The sequence below is a fragment of the Parambassis ranga genome, chromosome 16 (genome assembly GCF_900634625.1).
Source record: "Parambassis ranga chromosome 16, fParRan2.1, whole genome shotgun sequence".
Lineage (NCBI taxonomy): Eukaryota > Metazoa > Chordata > Actinopteri > Ambassidae > Parambassis > Parambassis ranga.
The window spans coordinates 1,605,679-1,624,658 of NC_041036.1; the positions used below are offsets into that span (position 1 = coordinate 1,605,679).

An 18,980-nucleotide genomic window follows, 5' to 3' on the forward strand; every position below is an offset into this window, starting at 1 on the left:
CAGCTGCTCCATTAGTGTGATCGAGGTGAGCAGCAGCAATACGGGACCAGTCAGCGGTGATCATGAAGGAGACTTGTGGGCAGGGCAGTCCAGGAACTCATCAGAGCTCATAAAAGTGCCACTGCATTAAAGACCAGGACATAAGATTCAGCTCACGGACACATTTTCTCTTTAGAATTCACTACGTCCTCAGCCAGACACAGCGAAACATCACACTACCACCACCATGCTTTTCATTTATACAATGAATAGAGTGTGTATATGTGTGTGTGACAGGACACTATTGTATCAACAGGTACAGCTTTATTTATAGAGCTCACTAATTCATCTTAATTAGTGAGGCCGCTGTCGGCTGATCGATGTAAAGTTCCCTGGAGCTTTGTACCCAGGTTGAATCACCCACGCTCAAGAAAACCGAGGCCCTAATGTACACCTTGTCTGTTCCCTGCAGTATCTGAGTGCTTATCCTGTGAAGCAGCTTTCCAACATAGAGCCACGTCCATGCCAGGCCCATACACAGCGAACAGAACACCAAAGGTCTGTCTAAGACACTTGCCAACAATCAACTTGCTCCACTTGGCTGCTGAACCTTGTCTGGCACGAACAGGAGCAGCAGACAGGAAGCTGTCTTTGTTCAGCGCTGACGTGGGGGGACCTTTCTGTTCCTGCCGCCTGGCCTCTAGATGACAAACCACACAGCCGACCTGCCACTGCTGTCCACATGCTCGAACCAAAGTGGTGCCCGCAGCCGACAGTGGATGATGGTAAATGAAACAGCTCTGTGTTGCTGAACCTGCTGCTGTCTGTGAATCTGTAAGCTGCTGTTTGAAAGCAAACATGAATGATGAAATTAGAATTGTTTGATTTTAACCTGAGAAAGGAAGACACTGCAGCATAAGAACCTCATCCCATCTGTGAAGCACGGTGGTGGTAGTGTCATGGTTTGCGGGTCTGGGGGCCCTGCATCTTGGCCAGAGCGGCTTGGCAGGATTAAAGCGAATTCACATGAACCACTTTGCTGGGCAAACTCTTGGTCTGAAAAGAGGGCATGTGCAGGTGATGCAGGGCACTCAGGAACTCTGTAGAGGCACTTTTTCATCACTTTTTGGCAGGTGGGAAATGCAGTTGATGAGGTGTATTGACCCTTTAAGGGTGTGTTAACAGGTACAAGTTGGCTGGTTGGATGATAATCGGTTAAATATCACAAACAAGAATGAAACGATGAGGATGGATGAGACAAAACAGCTGTAGAGCAAGCTACAGACACTCGGCGATGCAGCTTTAAGGCTCCGGTCGCGCTCCCGAGACGGAAATCAGTTTGCTGGGGGTGGGGTGGGGATGTGGGGCGGTGGGAGTTTTTTAGTCCTGGAAAATTCTTTGAAAAATGTCTTGAAAAACACAACAGAGAGGAGCTTTAGCCTATGTAGTATAAGCACCAATAATTAATAAAACATTTCAGTCTCGTGGAATGATGCAGCCTGCAGCATTTATCTGGGTCAAAAGGCAAATGTTAGAACGTGTATTATTGAGTGAGTACTGGATAACTCTAAGGTTCACACATGGGAGCAGATTGTAGTGATTTTAAAGTTTAAAAAGTGTTTTTTTCACTTGTCCACATGGAGGTCACAACAAAGGGTCATCTGCAGGGCACTGGGAAGGTTCTGCTGAAGGCTGCGTGCTGCCTTAACGCTGCTCCGTCTCCACCTGTTGTGTCAATGAATCAACGTGCCCTGGAAGACTTTAAGCAGGGTCCGTTTCCATCACTGCAGAGCAGCTATGACTCTCTCCCTTTCAGTGATTATTTCCGTCTCCTTGTTCTAAAGCAGGGACGATCATCTGCACCTGACGCTGTTTAATGCTCATTTCTCTGCTTCATGGCTCAGCAGCAGATGCCTGGCTGTTAGGAGGTTAAAAAACAAACCTCTGCAGACAGTTTGAGCTGCTGTGGCTTCCTGTTGTGGGTTGGGAGGTTTCCTCCTGCCAGCTCTGCCTTAATCAGCCGCTCTTATTAGGGGAGGAAAAAACTAGGTAGGAGAGAGAAAGCAGCAGCGAACTCTCCCTGGAGGTCTGGTTTCTGTCTGAAAGACACAGAGCAGCGCTGCTACATCCCTGGCACTAGACACTCAGGTCCCCCCTGATCACGAGCCTCAGAGCTGGTGATTGATTCGTGTGATCCGAGCATGTTTGGGGGTTTTTCCTTCAGTGTGGGCAGCTGGGAGATTAGACCCTCTGACACTACATGTGTCCCATCTTGTTTGGAATGCACTCGGTCAGGGAGGACGCGTCGAGGTGGGAGTGTGCTCTTTGATGTGCTCAGAGTCACAGAGGCCAGGTCCAGATGTAAGGTGCTGAGCTGGATTAGTGCAGCCATTAATCACCGACGTTCTGATGGGAAAGAGTCTGATCTGTCTCCCTCTGTTGCTGATCAATGTAACACAACAGACTTAATCCATCTCCTGTTCCTCAATGTTTGTTAAACTGCTGTTTAGATAACTGCACATCTACTGACATCACCATTAGCCTCAGCTGTGCCTTATGTCTAATGGTAGTTAATAGCCAGTGCTAACATGCTGGGCTAAGATGCTACAGAGGTCGTAGAGTTTTCCACTTTCTGTCCAATATAATGAAACAAGATATGGGATGAGACTCAGGCTGTGATGTTCAAAGCCTCCTGGGTGAAACTTAGAGCCACCTAACCCACCTCAGGTCCCACGGCCAGATGTGTCCGTCCAGCAGTAACATGACCATCTGTGGAGTTGGTGGAGATTGACGTTGACTTTTTTTATTTTTTCATTGTTAAAGATTTTTTGCTTTTACTTTTGAAGTAGTTTTAAAGTCATAAGTTTAAAAAAGCTATTATTTGCGATTGCATTGTCTCTGACTGAACAATGGCTGACGTTCTTCATTCTGTCCTTGATGCCTTCGGCTCCTTTGTTTGTCTTTCTTAATGAGTTTGCACCCTCTCACATTCTTAAATAGTTCACATCTGACAAAACAACAGGAGAAAAGTGCAGATTCCTGATTCTGCATTCTTACAATTTGGCACAAACATCAACGATTATTTTCATTTTATTTGAGCGATGATTGTTATATTTGGGTGGAGCTGCAATGACTAGTCGATGGCAAAACTCGTTAGTGACGTCATGGCATGGCATTTGCAGCGTGGAATGGTTCTGTGGCTTGTGGTGTTGTGGGACAATTGGTGGTTTGGGTATATACTCCAATACTCCGCGCAGATTGGCTGATGTTTTTAGTGTTTTAACCACAGATGATTCGTATTCTTCATTTTAATGTGAAACTGCCGAACTAATCGGTTGCTATCGGATTGTAAAGAGAAGTTACACTAATTTAACAAAAAGTGCATCAGAATGAAATCTCCTACCCTGCCTTTAAATCATGATGATAGACAAATATAGTTCACATCTCTTTATAACATCCACCTGCTCCGCCTGCATAACATCTTCTGAACGCTCTGTTTTTTTTGTGGAAAACATCTTATCATCATGTGTTAAACACCTGCTTTAGAGTGAGCATGTGCAGAGAGAAAATCTGGATTAACAAAGACCACCAAAAGACCACCAACACTGTGACAGCAGGAAGCGTTGGCTCTGTCGGCCCTCTCCGGCTGCTCTTCATGCTATGACCTCCTGACCTCTCAGGGCTTCCTTGAGTTTGTGTCCATCAAGGCTGCAGGCCTCGCCGGTGAATCGACTAATCATCGACTAAAAATCCCCCAAATATGTTAATAAATGGAGCGTATGATGTGGAGAAGCATGTGATGAATAATCTTAGGTAATCAGTCAGAGCTCTCCTTGCTGTAAATAAATGACAGCACGGCCCACGCGGAGCTCATTGTTCATCCAGAAACAATCCGCTGCCTTTTAGAGCCCGACATCTGACTCGTGACCCGTAAAAAAACAAACGCTACAATAATTGCATGATTTTTATTTATTTATTTATTCGTTCATTTTTGCATGGCTGAACCAAACAAATCGGTCTGTTTTTCCACCTTCAAGGTTGTGCTCACCTCTGGGTAGAGATAGATGGGAGGGATGGGGTGGGGGGGGTGGGATTGGGGGGGGGCTAATGCAGCAGCACTTCCAGCATTAGATCTGTTCCCCGGCACGGCAGTAAAGATCCTCTTTGAGGAGAATGCAGAAAGGTGGATCCATCAGTTTAATGACCGTGTTTATAGGACAGTTAGTGAATATCAAGATGACGGTTGAGGCCACAGCTGCCCCTAATTGTGGGGCTGGGAGGCCGGCTGCTTTCTGGATGGGGATTAACTTCAATAGGACGCAATCAGCTCCCCTTCCATCTATTCTTTCCACCCCTCCATTCTTATTTTCCTCCTGTCATCCCTCCATCCTTCATTAGCTTTGTCTGATCTTTTCCTTTTTTCCGACACCTCTCTCCTTTCCTCCTCCCATCAGGGCTCTTTCCTCCCTCCACTTCAAACGCGCTCTGTGTTTCCTCTCGCTCTCGTCTTGCTTAATATCGATTGACAGAGTTAGAGAGTGAGTTCTTTGACTAGCTTCTGAATGACCCGCTGCTGGAGTTGTGTCTGTGTGCTCCTCAGCTGCTGTTGCTACTGGGCACCAGTTTAAAGGCAGCGTTGGAGCAGCAGACAGCCGTGGGATTGCTGGGAATATTCTCATCTCTTGCCGACTAGTTAACCTCACGTATTAGCATACATGACCTCAGATCCAGTTACCACTCAGCTGCAAGCCAAAGCTCAACTATTTCAAGTTTTCAAGTCAATATTTCAGCATCTCTGATGCAAGAGGTGAGTTAGCTATAGCCAGCTAATTTAAAATAGCATCAATAATCTATAACGATACCACCTGACACCTCCTCCAGCTCATCTGGGAGGATACCAAGGTATTCCCAGAGCAGCTGAGAGGCTTCTGGGGGGCATCCTAACCAGGTGCACGAACCACCTCTACTGGTTCCTCTCAGTGCGGAGGAGCAGTGACTCTACACCGAGCTCTTCAGACAGAGCTCCTCACCCTACCTCTGAGGGGGAGGCCAGTGAGCAAAAAAAAAAAAAAGCCATAGAAGAGCGTAGGAACGTGCACCGATCTTGCCTTTTGGCTCAGCTCTCAGCTCAGACCTGACTGGAGCCTGACTCGGTCAGGTCTGAGTCAGCTGACTGGACCTGACTGGTTTTAAAAACACTGTTTTTGCACATTATGCATGGTTAACATTGACCTTTCACATTTAAGGTAGCATAATTGTCATAATTAGCATACAGAATCTTGGCCATGGGTGTGTTTGTGAGGTCACACTGACCTTTGACTTAAAAATCTAACCTTATTCAACCTTAAGTCAAAGTGCATATTATGCTAAATTTGAAAATTCATTCTAGAGATGATGTGTCAACAACAGTGCCGTGAACAGGTGAGGACCGGCTGCAAATATCCATAATGTGTCAGTCAAGGAGTTTAATGGATGCTGTCTAATTGTCCAGCGCAGATCTTCACTGCGAGTTTATAGAGGACGCGGTCCCTGTAATCACACCCAGAACTCTCCTGCTAATGAGTTTGGTTTTATTTGATTCTTTAAAAAAAGAAACAATCACATTTTCAGCTCTTTGATTCCCCGACAGGCTCATCATTCTCTAAGACAGATTGCGGAGAAGTGCCACTACAGTGAATAGCAAATTAGTCTAAATAGTTGTTGTGGCCCCAAATCACAGTTATTATTAAATCAAGGATGAGCCTCTTCATCACTTATCTGACAAGTGGCGGAAGAAGACCTAGTGAGGGATCGGATGCACACAATAAGTCAGAGCAGGGCGTTCTTAACACGCCGCTGTCTGACTGAACTACTGAGTGTGTAAATCAACTAGGGCTGCAACAAACGAGTATTTTGATACTTGGATACTCGCAGATTATTTTTGCGATTACTGTCCATAGATACGGCTGCATCTAGCAGCAGGTGGATACCTGCTTTGGACCGCTGCAGTGTCATTGCCTCAGCCCGTGACCGCCTCCACACGTGTGTGTGTGTGTGTCACCCGCGTTTCAAACCCGGGGCCTCTTGTTTCCAAAACACTGATCATCCCGCTACGCCACGAGAGAATCATCCCCGATGACGTCACTAACAAGTCATCAAGTACTAAATTAGTTGTCGATGCATTTCGCCCTGTAATCAACTAACTAGATTCACTGAGAAACTGTGACCATCTGTGAAACACAGACTAAGACCCCCTTTAGACTTGTGTAATCCCAGTTTGACTTGCTCTAGTCGGATTTATTTTTTTGTCTCAATCTGAACAGCTTGCGTCTGGTTAGATCCACCTCTGGGAGGTGTGTTGAGCCTAAGGTGATTGCTGCACCCTCTGTCGTCACTGTAACTTGCTGCTCCTGTGTTTTGTTAGCTGTTTTGTTAGCTGTATGCTAGTTGGATGTTGCAGTTCACAGAGAAGCTGTTGCTGCCATTACCCTCTCTGTAAAGACAAAGTAAGGACGCCATGTATTGTCAAACCGTGAACACCACAGGCTGTTGTTGCACCAAAAACCCTTGTTGTGCATAAGTCTATGTATCTTGTATTCTGGAGACAGTATGGCCGCAGCAGCCACCTTCACACCACACACATGACCCACTAACACCTGGAACATACATGAAATGGGACTCTGTGGTTCCTTTAGGCCTAAATGTTCCAAAAACAAACAGAAAAACAGAACTGTTGACTCAATTTATTTTTCTGTGTAAAGTGGATATTAGTTTAGAAGACCACAAGAATGTGAGCTGAGGGTGAAACCATGGCTGACGGTCTTGATTCCGTCCTTGACTTTAATGTGCTCTGTGCTGCTCTCAGCTTTCTTAATAATAATATAAAACAACAGCAGGAGGAAGGAGCAGATCTTTGCCTCTTACACAGTTTTTTCCTGCTTTCCTCAAATTTGACAGAAACGTCCATGATTTTGGACTAGGACGTCACAGAAGAGTCCACCAGAAGCTGTTGGTACTGTCATGGCCACCCTGTTTGTGCAACTATTTGATGCAAGAGTTTGGGATAATGTGTGTGAGTGGATCCATTCAGAGGGCTGGACATAACAAATGCAATAAGATTTGAAGAGAACAGGTGTGTTGTGGATTCCTACGTAGCCTGGAAGCTAACAGAGCCTCTCTGATCGTGGAGGCTGCATAGTATAAATCCTCAAATCACATCATAGAACAAAGGAGACAGGTTGTAGTGAAGGTTCTGCTGCTAACCAGCAGTTCCTGCCCCGCTCTGAAGCCGAGCCTTTGCAGAGCCTGGGACTGTGAATAAAGAGGAGAGCAGGAGGCCTCATGGGGGACGGGGGAGATTTTCTGATTTGCAGGTGGAGATGAAGCAGTGGAGGGAAAACAAGGCTGGTTTAGCTCATGTAGGAGCGAACACCAGGGAGAGAGGGGGAAAAGGCCACATCCTTGAGCTGTGGTTCTCCGCCCACATGAATAATACATCCAGAATTCATAATGCATGATCAAAGTTATGAGAGTTATCTGCCTGTCACTGCTCCTTACTTTTATTTTTATTTATCTGGCTGGGTGAAGATGCAGCGAGCTTTACTGATGCAGGGATGCACTTGTTGTGGATGGTGTTGTCATACAGGTCAGAGCTAGCCTGGTTATCATCAAACGTGTTGCAGGCTTTGGAAACTGTGCACCAGGAGAGTCCAGCACAGTTCATCAGCACTCAGAGACGGTGTACACTAGCAGCATCTTCACTTAGCTAGACTACAGGATTTGACATTTTCTCCAAGTTACATGACTGGAAATGGATGTTGACATTTTGCTAGTCCCAAACAAATGGTTACATTTCAGACTGATTTTAAAATTTAGAAATTTAAATTTAAGAAAATGGCCTCAGTATTGATCTAAAAGGATTTTTGTTGTGAGTAATCCACTGGCTTGGCAGCAGTACACTGACATTTTTAAGGGAAACTTTGCACCAAAGTCTGCCTTTCAGTGATTTGAAGAAGTCATCTGACACAGAACATGCTTTGCACCATGGACAGATAGGGATGTCCCGATCCGATCACGTGATCGGAAATCGGGCCCGATTACGTGATTTCAGACTCGATCGGAATCGGACATTACCTCCCGATCAGGACTCGAATATATATTTATTAGGACGCCTAAAGTTAACGCCTTCTGTGCAGGGTGGCTCTGTGTCCTGTAGTGTAGGGGTATGACAGTCGCTTTTGGCACGAGAGGTCCTAGTTCGAGACCTCGATGAGCCGCTTTTGTGGCATTTTCGGGATTTTCCACCCTCACTTTCATTCGTGGCCAAAGTTTAAAATTGTATGAAGAATCGTTTTAAGGCTGTTGATCCTCTTTTATAGGCGTGGTCAATTCACCCTCTGAATGGACATGATCATTTCTATTGATCATGTCTGGTCAAATAGCAGATGGATAACATTAGCTAACATTGCTAATAATGTAAACACAGCAGTTGAAGAAGTGCAAGTGTTTCTCTTGTTCGCATCGGTCATGATAGTAAGAGGAGGAAACGTCAGAGAGGCCACAGCTGCACCAACATGGCCGCCATATTTATCATCACAATGAGACTTTCACACACTACAAGCTGCAAATGTGGCAGAATCAGCTCATGGATGCTTCATCTATGAGAACCAACCACATACATGGATGTTCACTGTTTAAATCAGTCCCTGCTACACCCTCCAGCTCTCATTATTTCTGTTTTGGAATGATTAGTCGTATTTGTAGTTGATTTGATGTGTGTCATTGTTCGGGTAGATCTCTGTAGGCTCCATACAAAACATTAGCTTTTCATATTTAGTTGTTGAAGTTGGCACGTGAAGCTTTTCTGCTTTCATCCTGTTTACATTCATAGTAAAACGGTGCCATGCAGCATTCCACAGGATTCCCCCGTGTGACTGATTTGAAAGAAACAAAGTAAGCGTTTGTATTTGTTGTGTTGTTTGTGTGTTGTGTTGTGTTGTGTTGTTGTTGCTTTATTTCCTGTGTTCTGCAGCGGAATCACAGATGAGGCTCCTTGATGGCTTCGGCTTGTTTTCATTCAGCCCACACAGCCGGCGGCAGACTAAGCTCGTTGCTGCAGTAACAGATTATGAAGAAGTGATTTAAACATGGATTTCCCATTTTTAGTAGCTTTGCTCGTAACGCTGCTGCTGGCTAATAGAGCTAACAATGCGAGGCTGCTGCTGCCTGTTATCCCTGCAGCACAGCACCTGCCACCTGGAGGGACACACAGGATCAATGTGTGTGTGTAACTGTTACAAAGCTCAATGATTCTAATGATCCCATGATAATCCAGCTATATATTGTAGTTAAGTTATGGATTTACAGAATAAGCTACAGTTGTAACAATGAGATCATCTTGTTACTCCAATACAGGTGCAGGTTAGCCTAGCTTAGCATTTACTGGAAATTGTGTTGAACATCTAGTTTGGTGCCACCCAAGGTTAGATTAGATTACACCTGCTGTAATCTGACCTGAGGGTTTAACAGAAGCTCTTGAGATGTCTGAGGCAAACAAAGGGTTTCTCAAATGGCATACTTCCCCACAGGTGGATGTCAGGCACTGTAATCTGGTCATGCTCCATTAGTCCTATGTGTGTCTCACTCTGTGTAATCTGGCCATGGCTGGAAAGGTCCGGGTGATTCTCCTTCAGTGTAATTTGGGATTATGCCTGCAAAGCTCCTGTGGTGGGGATCAGAGGCGGATAAACGCCTGTGACTTTCTCTTTTCACAGCTCTTCCCTGAGAACCCTTTCAGTTCTATGTTTACTCGACCAATAATCTCCACACACATACACACACACACACACACACACACAGCAGCACAACTTCTTTTATTTTTCAACACTGGATTTACAGCTAAACAACACAGGAAAGAAATGTATTGTCATCTGATCCCACACACTTTCCCATCCCTCCAGCTGTGTGTGTGTGAGATGACTTACAGTAGTGTGTCCCTCTTGTTGTTGTTGAGTTTCTTCCATTGTTTTTCTTTCATGATCTGCTTGGCTGGACCTCCTAAATTTCACCTCTGACTTAACACAGGATTCTGACCAAATCCCTCCTGCCTCTGCACTCACCTCCCTCATCTGTGTGGGGCCAGAGTGGATCACTTGCTTTGACCTCAGCACAAACCATTTCCTAAAAGCCACAATCCATTTTCATGCTTGAGTCATTAGGTAACCCTAAAAGCGGGCCTGACCCTCTGAAGAAGAAAATCCAAGATCACAGGAGTGTCTGAGCTGAGACCACTTTTCTTACTCTGCTGCTTTCACAAGTCCTCAAAACCAAAACATTTGGCAGAACTGCCCATCGCATGGAAGCCATGACAGGATGCTGGTTATTGTTAATGGAATCCTAAAACAACAGTGGATGTATTGATTCATATGATAAGAGGCTCCAGTGATCAGTCATCCATCTGGCACAACGTTAACCCAGCAGTGACCGCGTCATGTCAGGCTATGAGACCCGGCTTTGCTGGGTCTCATATAGAGATGTTTCACACTGCCATTCCAACACCTGGCAGGTAATGGACTGTATCTGAGTGGGCACACCATTCAAATCAATGGTGTGTTAAAGAGCCACTTACAACCACAAAGGGCTACAGTCATGAGAAGACTACCGTCAAATTCCACAACTGTAAATTATCATCATCAGCTGTGTAAAGCCTTCGTGTGACTGAAGGAACTTGATCTTTTTTCTTGATTTTTTTTTAACCTTTCTTCATTTTCATTTTTCTTCAAAACTCATAATTCTCTTTTCGTTGAGACGAGCACAGAGGGTGAGGAGCATCCGTCAAGTAGCTGCTGAATTCACTTTGCCGTGCATAACTGAAGGTTGGAAAACATCTGTTTTACACCAAACAAACATCTGATTCAGTTACCAAGAGTGGCCTGAGACACACAGCCCATGCAGAAGTGTTGAAATTGGCAGTTCACTCCACGGCCTCTAGGGGCTGGCTCCTAAAGCCAGTTAATCCCCATAGACTCCCAACAGTTTTCAGACTGGATTAAATAGTTTGGATGAATCACTTACTTGCCGTAATTATATCAGGGCTTAAATGACACATAATATTGGGTGTGACAGCTTTGAGTGAAGCTGCTGCTGCTGACCACCAGGGGTGCAGTTGCAGCTTTAATATTTTTATTTATTTCATTTCTTCAAGCAGACAAAAAGAACTGATCTACTTGTTTTCCTTCAGTCATTCAGTTTTGCAGCAGTGAGGGTGTTACCATTGATGGTGTAGATCAGGGGTGGGCAATTATTTTTTTGCGAGGGCCACATAGCCTTCCATAAGAATAATAAGGGCCACATTTTTTCATAAATAATAATATAAATTGGAGACCACTGGCACAGTATCTACCTTTATAAATATGCTCCTGTTACATTTTCATTATTGTAAGAGTCTTCTGCTGTCATTTACTGGTTCCTCCTCTGTCCTCTCTGAGTGTGTCCATGTCTGCTCTGAGTGTGTGCTGGTTGTTGAAACACACACACAGTGCAGAGCAGCACAGATGATGTGAAGATATTTTTACAGAAGAAAAAGTAAAGTCAAAGTTAAAGTTGCAAGTCTCAGAGTTCTGAAAGTCGGGCAAGATCTGAGCTTTTTAAGAGCAGATGACGATGAAATACTTCAGCTGCAGCACCGTGGTAACATCTGAATGCGCCGTAGAGTTTCTGTGCTTTACCGTACATTTCAGAATAGTCGCGCAGCATTTTTAAAGTGTAGACAGCGCAACCGTGCTAGCTAGCTGAATATATCTAGGTCTGCATCTTTCATATTTTTTATTGCAAGCTGTCTGCGTGTCAAAGACACCTTTAAGACCGGACCTGAGTGGTGCAGAGCCAAGTTGAAACCGGTCATCAGACACATGGACGTCAGACCTGCTGATGGCGGCTTTGTTAAAGAAGCTAACTGATCAGCAGGATAACTCACACATGCTGCACGCTGCTGCCGGGGAGACGGTGTTTGCATTCCATGTCCGGATCCACGCTCGCTCCCTACCAGCCATCGTAATTAGCCCGTTAATGGGATCTGCTCTGTGAGTCGGTTATCTGTCCCCTGACCCAGCTGAAAAACCAAGATTAACATCCCATATGTGGAAATGTCAGCGTGATAATGGAGGAGGGTGACACCTACACACAGAGGAGGCAAACGCCACAGGTCATGCTGTAATGATCGACGAAAGGAAAACCGTTTGCAGACGTGTGTGTGCTTTTTGTGTGTTACTGTCCACAGAGAAACATTTGATTTATTATTATTATTCAAATACTTGTATGTGCACTGCTTTCTCTTCAAGAGCTTGGACTGGATGTTGTTCGCATGAACATATATTCTGTGATGTGATGGGATTACCAGTGTCAGCCAGTAATCCACTTGAAATATAAAGGTGACATCTGTCCACTTTTGCAAATGTGTGAACTTGAAATTCAGCTGCTCCCGTTCATGCTGCCACACCGTCACCGTGGGTCAGAGAGGTCGCTAATCACCTTAAGATGTAAACAGCACAAATATGCACTGATGGAGCTCTAATGGGGGGGGGGGGGTCAGTCCGCTGCCAGACACACATGAAGCCCGAGGTCAGGTGGGTAAGGCCGCGGCGCTCCAGACCAGCGGGGGAGGACAGCGACGTCCAAATGTTTAATGTAATCTCTGGCTGCATCTCCAAAGCTTCCTCTCCTCCTCAGGGTCGGGGCAAGGAGGATGACTGCTTTAATCTGATTGGCTGCTATTCTGCTGAGTCATCGTGGCGAGCTCTGACCAAAGTCCCCCCCCCCCCCCCACCGACAGAGGTCAGAGAGTGGATGTGCAGTGACCTTGTGAAGGGCTTCAGCCGCTGCTGAGTGCGGCGTTTTTAGGACTGAATCTCCGTGCAGCCAGTTCACAGCTGCTTTAACACGCTTAACAACGACAGGATTACATGTTTACATTTTTATTTCATTTTATTTTATTTTACTGAAAACAGGACCCATTATAGTGACACCTGTGGTCGTTAAGAGAACTGCACTCAGCTTCCTGTCGCCCGTGCTCGTGTGCCCACGCTCCATCTGTGTGAGCAGTTTCATTCATATTTTGTATGTGGAGAGTTATCAAGCATCAAGCGAAGATGGCTAAGATTTTTTGTCGATCTCATCAATACACCATCTTAATAGCGGCAATCTATCCAAACATCTCACTAAATAATAATGCTTTGTAGCGTGTTTTGTGAATATTGACATCATAGTGTTGGCTAAAAACCCGGGTCGTGGTGGAGAGACTGTCTCTCGGCTGGCCTGGGAACGCCTCGGGATTCCCCCGGAAGAGCTGGAGCAGGGAGGTCTGGGCGTCCCTGCTTATAGACTGCTGCCCCTGCAAAGCGGCTGGATAAGCGGTCGAAAATGGATGGATGGAATATTTGGCTCATAAAGCAAGCAGGCTAAGCTTAACCACCTAGTTGTGTTTTAGTTCTGTTGTTGACTTATCAGACTGCATTGACCCAATCAGCTCATGGTCCAGCCAGGATTTCAGCTAGCAGCTAGCTGGGAAGCTAACGCCTGTCAGGTTTAGTGTTTTTCAGCAGTTTCAGACAAGTTGGCGTCACATCGCAGTCGCTTAGCAATAAAAAAAAAAATGGATCAATACATTTTTATTTAATCAAACTCTTCTGGAACTCTGAGCAGGAAGGCTCCTGTATGGAGGGAGATGATTCTGCTGTTCACACTGTAAACATGTTTTATTTCCCGTGTGTCATGCATGCAGCGACATTTAAATGAGACTCGGTGAAAGTTGTGAATACTTTTTTATTTTCTTTAAACTTGTGCATCAACTTCAAAGGGTAAACTGTGTGCACGGCATTTTGTTTTCACAACAACTTCAAAATTAGTTAAGTGTTCTTTATTTATTGATTTTTTTAAATACATCTTTTTCCTTTTTAAAACCATTTACACACGATTGCTCAGCACTGGATTCTAGCAGTCTATCAGTAATCAGGGGTGTAAAATGATAAGCATCTTCAAAAGTCTTCCTCCCTAACCTGTGTGTGTGTGTGTGTGTGTGTATACACTATATTTATATTTGCTCTTACCAGTATTATCATTACTCTGCTTCCATGTGAAGTAAAAATACCTTTCTTTAAATATGATTCCTTTACATGATAAAAATAGTTTCTTTTTTCCATCCTCTCCAAAAACAACGTCATGTCACCGCCGCTCTACCAGAACGCTCCGCTGCTGGAGAGCACAGCACTAATTGGTGTGAATCTGCTCCATGGAGGATGGGTGCACCTCGCACTCTGTCTGTGTGTGTGTCTGTGTGTGTGTCTCTGTGTGTGTGTGTGTGTGTGTGTCAGTGTTTGTGTGTAGCCTCACTCCTAAGCACCCCTCTGCCATGGATGACACTTCTCATGGTGCAGTTTTGTGTTGATAAAAATCATTACAAAATTTTGATTCTCTTCGTACAAAAACACTTTTTTTTTCATAGAAATTGCATTTGCACAAGTAAATGTGGAGCTTTTGCTGCTAAAGAAAGAAAAAGAAAAATAAAGCCACAGGAGTACAAAATGAGACTGGAGACTTGACACTGAGCAAATGAAGAGAAACAGTGTACCCATACAGAAGAAGTGAGGTGTGTTCACTGCAGCAGTGAAAATCTAGTCCATAGTAATATAAATAAGGAGCTTCATAAATAAAACAATAAATACTTGAATAAATAGGTTGTGTCATTGCTGTGAATTTAGACTCGGTGAGCCGGCCACGCCTAAAGGTCCTTCTGTTTTTGAGGTGTTTTCAGACAGTGAGCGGATGCTCGGCAGCTCTGTGATGCTGCTGCTGGATGCTGTGTGTCCATGGCAACCAGAGACACTACAGTACAGAGAGGGAAAACAATACAGGATGGGGCCTTACAGGTATTGACACACCTCTTCAAGTCAGATTGAAATATGTTGGCCGTACATATTGCTAATGTTCCCACAGTCTCTCTCTCTCTCTCTCTCTCTCTCTCTGATTGGCTGATGCTTGAGCCCGCCGTGATGCGTGATCCCACTCACTGTCTGAAAGCACCACACAAGGGTGTGCACATCCACACAATTTGTGACTACTGGCTGTTACATCAGCTCACTCACTATATACCCCCCCCCCCTTAACTTCTGCATTCTCTGCTTTAATTGAAACATATAGCATCTACCCCCCCCCCTATTAAAGAGTAAAAGTGTTAGTATTCTGAAAAACACAAATTAATGATATCACTTATTGCCTGATGGATGATATACAGTATATCCATTTTGATGTCAATCAGTCACCTCTCTGTACATGTTGAAGGGGGCTCGCCATAAATCCTCCTGCATGGTTATTCTATTCACATTTGAAAATAAACAATCCTTCACAAACTCCTCGCCCACACTCTGTGGTGCCTCGGCTCTGAGATGTTCGGCGCTGCTCTATCAGCCTGAGACAGACCGAGAAGCAGCTGATTGGTCCAAATCTTTATATTTAACCCCCCCCCACTCCTTTGCTTCTGTTCCAATTTAAATATATTTCCGGACTGTCTCTCTTGGACTCCTGGGTTTTTGAAACTCCCGGCGCCTGTAGTTCACTGTCAGAGTAATGAGGTAACTCGCTGAAATTCCACCCGGGTTCAAGTTATTTCCACAGGAAATATTGTTGAATCTCTTAACCCTAGCTAATTACAAAGAAACAATAACGACATGTCATCAGTATATACTGCAAAGCAATTCTGCTCTATCATCAAAATGCCAACGGCTGCGACCCCCCCGCCCGCCCCGCCCCCCTTTCACCATTTACCCACACCCTTTCCACACCCAGTGTCTTTGCACACCACCTCAGTACAGTAGAGAGGGTGAGAAAGTGATTGAGAATCCCAGTTCAGGCCATGGTCTCTTTCCCTGGCAGTCTTCGGTCGTTGAAGGTGTGCATGTTGATGACCTCCTCTGTTTTCACCATGACAGGCGGCTGGGGTTTGTGTTTGAGCCGGCGCTGGCACTTGAGGGAAACCCGCAGCTCGTCCACCATGGCACTGCAGAAGGACCTCTGCAGAGAGGGAGAGAGAGAGAGGGAGAGAGAGAGGGAGAGAGAGAGAGGGAGGGAGAGAAAATGGGTTTCAGACTGCTTTCTCCAGCCCCTGTACAACAAATGTTATGAGCAAGAGAACAGGCCTGTTCTCCCTGTGGGCGGCCTCACCCCCAATCACCATCTCATCTCAGAGTTGCCACAGGGGGAAAATGGTGAAATACACAGAGCAGCAGGCTGGGAGTAGAAGCTGTGCTGGATGGGGACAAGGGGAGAAGGTGGATGGTGGGAGGTGCGGGTCCATAAACTGTGTGGTGGAGTGTAAAGCATGGAATTACAACACACACGGATACATCAGTGGTGGGTCTGCGGCTGTTATGGCTCCATGTTTCTAAAGGTCCACGCTTAATGCTGCTGAATGGATGGCCAGCCCGCTTTATTACACTTAGGTACACCTATTTCTGTTGATGCAGATGTTAATCAGCCAATCACATGGTTGGTTCGTCTGTGTGGCGACGACCTGCTGATCTCAGTGACACAGCTGCTGGTCACACACAACCATCTATAGGACTTATAGGGAACAGTATCCAGCAGCTCTCTGCTGATGCCAGAGGTCAGAGGAGAACGGTCAGACTGGGTCGAGCTGATAGAAAGACAACAGGAAGTCCAATAAGCACTGGTTCCAACTGAGGTCTGCAGAGGAGCATCTCTGAACAACACTGAAGCAGATACAGCAGCAGAGGAGCCCAGGCAGCTGCGAACAGGACGCCGAGGCTACAATGACACAGACTCACCATCATTAGACAGTAGAAGAGGAAACTACCAAGGACTACTTTATAAAGTGGCCAGTTAGTGTAAAATGATGTAGGCACTATATATATTATTGTATTATTTTATTCAATCAAAAAGTGTCTGTTTGCAAATTCCAAATGAAGAGTTTGTCACATTTAAAAGCAGTGAGAAAGCTACAGCTTCACAGGCAGGAACACTGACTCTGCAAAACCTTCAACATCCACTAGATAATGATTATGCCTAAAGGGTTAAAAACATCACTCCCAACAGAGTGAATGACACCTCTGCCTCTGCTCCAGAGTGTCTGTTTCTGCACTGGCACCAGGAAACTGTGGGCTCCGGTAGGGATTCGTACCTAAAAAAAGGACTACGACATCTTCCTACTTTACGACATACGTCACATCCGCAAACGGAGTTGGCAGCAAAGTTCAAAGTCATGGCTGAAGCAGCGAATAAACCGAAGAAAGTGTTGAAATAAGTGAGGAGTCCATACTTTAAATCCACTCCGTCATTTATCTGGAACTAGTGGCGTCCAAACTGAACACACGGCCAGAGAGAGAGAGCAAAGCAACGAAGCTGTTACCGCGCACACACACAAAGACGAGGAGGGAGGCCCGACTGACGGGGACCTGGTGCAGTTACTGCTGGACCAGTGAGTAAAGTTTATGCTAGCTAGGAGCTAACATGCTAGCTAGTTGATGATAGTTCTGTTGATGTGTTTTAACGCGCAGCTCCAGCTTTGAAGGAGTTTGCCGGTGTCCTCGGCTGCTAGACAACAGATGTGTGTGTACAATATGTTTACACAGACCATAGCCTTCATCAGACTGTAGGTGGACCCCGCTAGCAAACCCTCCATAGTGTTGCTGTAAGGTGTGGTGGAGGTAAGACAGTAAAAACATTACGTTGTCTGAGGTCGAGGTTGTGGTGGATTTATAGAAGAATAAAATGAAGATATCATAGGTTGTAAGCACTGATCCAGTTTTCTATCTCCTGCCTGCTTTAGAAAGCCAAGAATCATCAGGACTAAAGAGTCCCAGTGCACCCTTAAGATTTGTTTTATAGTGAGTGGCTTCATTATGGTAGCAAAACATGGAAAGGCATAAGTTAGCCTTATGCAGTGTATTTAAAACTCAGTTAGAGTGCAGCATGTCAGGCTGGCAGCATCATCGTCCGCCAGAACTCAATACAGGCAAAGAGGTGGAGCACAGGCGGAGCTGAAGCAGGTGGGCAGTCATGCATTGACTGGATTTTGGAGCCCGTCCCTAAAGGATGCAGAATGAACTGCAATTATTAACACTTCCACATGGGCTCCATGTCTCAGCTGGAGTTTGCTGCTGGGTTTAGGATTGAATGTAAACCTAAGTGGACTTAATCTTTGAGATCAAGTTCCAAAAAGTTTGGAACTCTGGGATATGCTCAATGTAAAGTTGCAGCTCCTTCTTATTGAGAGGAGCCAGTGGAGGTGGTTTAAGTATGTTAGTATAGAATACTCCCCCAGGGGGGTTCCCTGGAGGTTTACCAAGCATCCAGAGACTCTGAGGCTGATCAGGACCTCCTGGATTAGATTACATCTCCCAGCTGGCCTGGGAGCAGGCAGTGACTGGGTCTGGGTCTCTTTGTGCTAGGGCTGGGTGATATGGATTAAAAACAATCTCAGATTTTGTCACATAAAACCTGATTTACGACTTTAATTAATTTTTTTCCCAGCGTAGGCTGTTTTTAAAGTTAGGTTTAAGTTAGGAAACTTCTTGAAGTTAAATTGATCATGTGTAGCTAAATTACATTTTCAGCATATCCATAAACCTGCAACTAGTCACGTCTGTGTGTCATGAGGCAGGCTGGGGGCATCAGGTGGTGATGGATATAAAACGCAATAAAAGTTTTTCTACTTCGGCCTGTCATCAATGGTCCATAATGGACTTAGTAGCTAACGAGTGAGAGCATGGGCATCGTGATTGTAGCACATTATAGAAACACAGCGCAGAATGACCCTTCACTCTTCATCCACCTCCGGTCTAATCCCTCCAGCATCAGGCTACAGCCCTCTGCCTCTCTGCCCGCAGCCTTCAGCTGTCTGTCCGGTTTGGTGACAACCCAAAAACTTGTGTGTTGTTTAATGATTTTGTATTTGGCATTTACCACCTGCAGGTTCCTCATGTTCGGACTGAACTGGGCCTTTAGCTTCTCTG

The 18,980-nt window shown here is 45.2% G+C and overlaps 1 protein-coding gene across 3 annotated transcripts in view; it reads right to left on the reverse strand.

Annotated features, from left to right (window-relative positions):
- Positions 1 to 15,763: 15,763 nt before the first annotated feature.
- grik2 (glutamate receptor, ionotropic, kainate 2) overlaps positions 15,764 to 18,980 on the reverse strand; it is a 184,802-nt gene continuing 181,585 nt past the window's right edge. For 2 of the 3 annotated variants that reach the window (XM_028424660.1, XM_028424662.1), the window contains one exon: positions 15,856 to 16,020. In XM_028424660.1, coding sequence (XP_028280461.1) covers positions 15,856 to 16,020 — 165 coding nt within the window. Of the gene's footprint in view, positions 16,021 to 18,980 lie in introns of all 3 variants that reach the window. The other variant, XM_028424659.1, reaches the window with a different exon arrangement.